Source organism: Pistacia vera, unplaced genomic scaffold (genome assembly GCF_008641045.1).
Source record: "Pistacia vera cultivar Batoury unplaced genomic scaffold, PisVer_v2 Contig196, whole genome shotgun sequence".
Lineage (NCBI taxonomy): Eukaryota > Viridiplantae > Streptophyta > Magnoliopsida > Sapindales > Anacardiaceae > Pistacia > Pistacia vera.
The window spans coordinates 188,283-192,276 of NW_022195997.1; the positions used below are offsets into that span (position 1 = coordinate 188,283).

At 34.6% G+C, this 3,994-nt stretch overlaps 1 protein-coding gene across 1 annotated transcript; it reads left to right on the top strand.

Annotated features, from left to right (window-relative positions):
- The first annotated feature begins 673 nt into the window (after positions 1-673).
- LOC116127865 (UPF0481 protein At3g47200-like) lies at positions 674-1,958 on the top strand. The gene is made up of 2 exons (XM_031413529.1): positions 674-1,309; positions 1,422-1,958. The coding sequence occupies exons 1-2, from the start codon at positions 674-676 to the stop codon at positions 1,956-1,958; spliced, it is 1,173 nt and encodes a 390-aa protein (XP_031269389.1).
- Positions 1,959-3,994: the final 2,036 nt, after the last annotated feature.

The following is a 3,994-nucleotide window of genomic DNA, read 5'->3' on the forward strand; positions in this document are numbered from 1 at the left end:
ATAGAGGTATAATTAAAAAAAATATTGTTTTGATTTAGTCATCATTAGTACAAGTGGTATAAAGGTAAAATATATATTATATTAATAATTAATAAATGAAGCATGCCAAATCCAAGGTATAGATATTAATAAAAGAGATATACATAATTTTGTGCCAAGAAGCTCTAAATATGTTTGAGAACCTATAAATAGTTTGACTTTAATAAAAAAAAATATTCATGTTAATGAGTTATTATGTACCCGTAAATTAAAACATATGATAATAACTTTAAAACATAAATCATTGTCACATACAATTTTAGATAAATAGTTTAGAAAAATTGGCTTCCTCTATCACGGCCCACTGTTGGCGTTGTGTTGTTAACCAGCTTTGATGCCAAAGTTCTCTATCACGGCCCAATGTTGGCGTTGTGTTCTTAACCAGCTTTGATGCCAAAGTTGTGTCACGGTAGAGGGGAAAAAAAACCCCAACTTGTTGCCGCATTGTATTAGATACTTTTAACTAATTCAAATACAGTGATACATCGCTTTATATAATTTAACCTATTTCGATGTGTTGCTGACATTGGAATAAAATTATTTTGAAGCAGGTAAATCACTACATGCAAGAAATTAAAATGAGTTTCTTTCTAGGGTTGATTGTTGTGAGTTTTGTTTGCTGGATATTAGGACAATGAAGTTGGAGATGATGGGTGCTTCCATTAAAGATGAGGAGCATAGGCAGTTGGTAATAAACATTACTGACCATAATTTAGAGCCCTTTCCTGACTATTGTATTTACTGGGTACATAGAAGTCTCCGCAAAGTAAATGAAGATGCCTACACTCCTCAACTGATTTCAATAGGCCCTCTTCACCAGGGGAAGGAAGAACTAGTTAACATGGAGAAACATAAAACAAGATATATGGAAAGTGTTCTTCAACGAATAAATTTGGAGAGATGGGAGCAAATGTTAACCTTCATTAAAAACAATGAACAACAAATTCGTAATTGTTACGCAAAGGCATCTGATCTTGGAAGTACTGAGTTCGTAGGCATAATTCTATATGATACTATCTTTATCATTGAGCTATTCTGGAGGTATTTCAATTATAGTTTTTATGCAAGTGATTATTTGATATATAATCCATCATTAGATTCCGTTTTACGCATTGAGTTGCTAGAACTTGAAAATCAACTTCCATACTTCATCCTTGAGGAATTATATAGGCTAGCTTATGTTAGCCCTCATCATCCTACCTTCATGGAGCTTTCTTGCAACTACTTCGACCATGAGATGTTTAACGGCATACCTCGATGCACTGCACTTGTTCATTTCACTGATTTGATAAGGATCGCTCTATTGAAAAACTACTCAAAAGTCGAGCCAAATGGAAAGAGTATTGCAAATTTACCTTGTGCAGCGAAATTGTACGAGTCAGGACTCAGGAGTAAAATTTAAGGGTATCAAAAGAGAATGTTTACGTGACATAAGATTTGAAAGGCGACACCAAAGAATTCCATGCTTCAAAATACACGAGTTGCAAATACCATGTCTGGAAGTAGACTATCGCACAGAAACTATCCTTAGAAATGTGATGGCTTTTGAGCAGTATCACTATCCGTGGGATACTGGGGTTTGCAGTTATGTTGATCTAATTGATCAACTTATCGATACCGGAAAAGATGTGGATTTGCTCATTGAAGGGGGGATTATTATCAATTCTTTGGGCGACAATGCTTCAATAACGAATATGTTCAACAAACTTTGCTCTCAAACTGGTTTCGTTGGTTCTTGTTACTACGACCTCTGCGAGGAACTAAAAGCACACTATAACAATCCCTTGAACCATACCAAGGCCACCTTAAATAGGGTGTATTTCAGCAATCTTTGGAAAGGCACGGCAACTGTTGCAGCAGGGTTACTTCTATTGCTAACTATGATACAAGCCATGACTTCTATCAAGCAAGTTGCTTGATTATTTTAAGGTTTGTATTGAACTTATTATTTATTTGTCGTGTAATTTTAAAGTTGATGGTTTGGTTGCCATTATTTTGTAATAATGTATGCGTTATATTAACGTACAATAATTAGTTAAATTAAATATGTGTTTCAGATTGTTATAGCTTAAATTTTTTTTGATTAGTTCTTAAGTTATGGCATAAAAAATGTTTGGTAAATAACTTTTGAAACTGAATAATTTGAATTTCATTTAAAATACTCAAAAGAATTTAAGTTGATTTTGCAACGTAACATGACAAAAGTACCCACATATAATATTTTTTATTATAATATCATATTATATTAGAAAGATTGATTGATTTAATTTAAATAAATTAGTTTTACTGAATTGAAAAAAGATTTGGAAACACTCAGTTGCCGGACCGCCAGTACGATGGTGGCTGATGATCGAAAACTGTAGCTAGCGGTGGCGCGTCCGACGACATCATCGGCACGCTTGAATTTGTTCCCCAAATCATTTAAGCGGGGTAGGCATCTGGAATCCCCACATGGGAAATGCGTTTCCCGAACCAACTCCACTTCTCAATTTATTTATATATAAAATATATAAATAACCACATTAAAAATGAATAGCATTAATAATTAAGTAAACCATTACTATATAGTATTAATGCTCTAAATAAAAATAACCATATCATATCTTAAAAATATTAAGAAGTAAGAAGTTTAAACAAGTCATAACCAAAACAATTAAAAAAAAACTAAATTGTAAATTAATTTATAATGTGCTATAGCATCATTTATTTCCCGAGGGCTTCTTGATTTTTCTTCCTCAAGAATCATTAAGACTTCATTCCTATAAATTGTGAAATGAAAAATATACAATAATTTCATTTTACTATAACAATTATATTTTTATTGTTGTGAGTGAATGCTGAAACGACGTCGTACTGAGTATTAGTGGAACGGTGTCGTTTTGAGACAGCTCCAAGATGATCTTGACCGCTGATTCAGAGAAAATCTAACGGATGAAAACAAGCCTCCAGTCAACACTATAAAAGGATTGAGTCTTCACACAAGCAGTAGATAAAACGAAAAGAGAGAGAACCTGTGTTTCGTATTCTTCGATCTGTTAGGGTTCTTAATTTTCTAGGTCTGATTTCAGTTGTAATCTGTGGGTATCTTGAGTGGTTTTGGGTTAATCAGTCAAGGGTAGAACTTCTGTGTTCTTGATATAGGAATTTCCAGGTTAGAGTATTCCTAGGGTAGATTACGGGTTTGAATCAGAGTTGTTTCATCTAGGGTTTTGGGCATATTCTTGTAATCGTGACTGTAAGGGTTTGTTCAATAATCATAGTGCAGCGAACTCCCTTTTCCGGAGTTCAACGTGGATGTAGCTTGCTCAAATAGGGCAAGTGAACCACGGTAAAATCCAGTGTTGTTTGGTTATGTTTTTTTTTTTTTTTTTTTATGGTTTGTGATTGTTTCTTGATTGATTGCATAACAGTGGTATCAGAGCCTACGTTCTAGGGTGTATCAAGGTTTAGAAATCGATTAATTTTTTGACGAATTTGAAAATTAGGGTTTGTTCGAAAAAATTAGGGTTTGTCAGATTTTAGGGGTTTTTCGATCTAAAGGTTCCTAGAGCTTTAGGACTTCGAATCTTGCTGAGTCTTGGGGTTAATTCATGAGATTAGATCACAAACACGAGTCAGGGAGAGAAATCTTGGTTATTGCCTAGGGGCTGTACTAGTACTGTTCACTTCCGTCTTATCTGTCAAGTTTAAGGGTATATCGGCTGGAAACCAGTAACCGCCTTAAAAACTGCCTAGTAGTACTTAGCGACCTTTGGTCTAACAACGCCACTTACACTTTAGACTGTCCTACCCTGTCGTTACAATACGATGAGCGCTATCCGTATGGAGATCTCCCAATACGATAGAAAGATCGATTTCAGGAGTTGGAAGAAGAAAATGAAAGCTCTGCTTTCACACAATAAAGTTGCTCTTGCACTGGAGAAGGATCCAAAGAAATGGCCCGAGGAGAAATTGA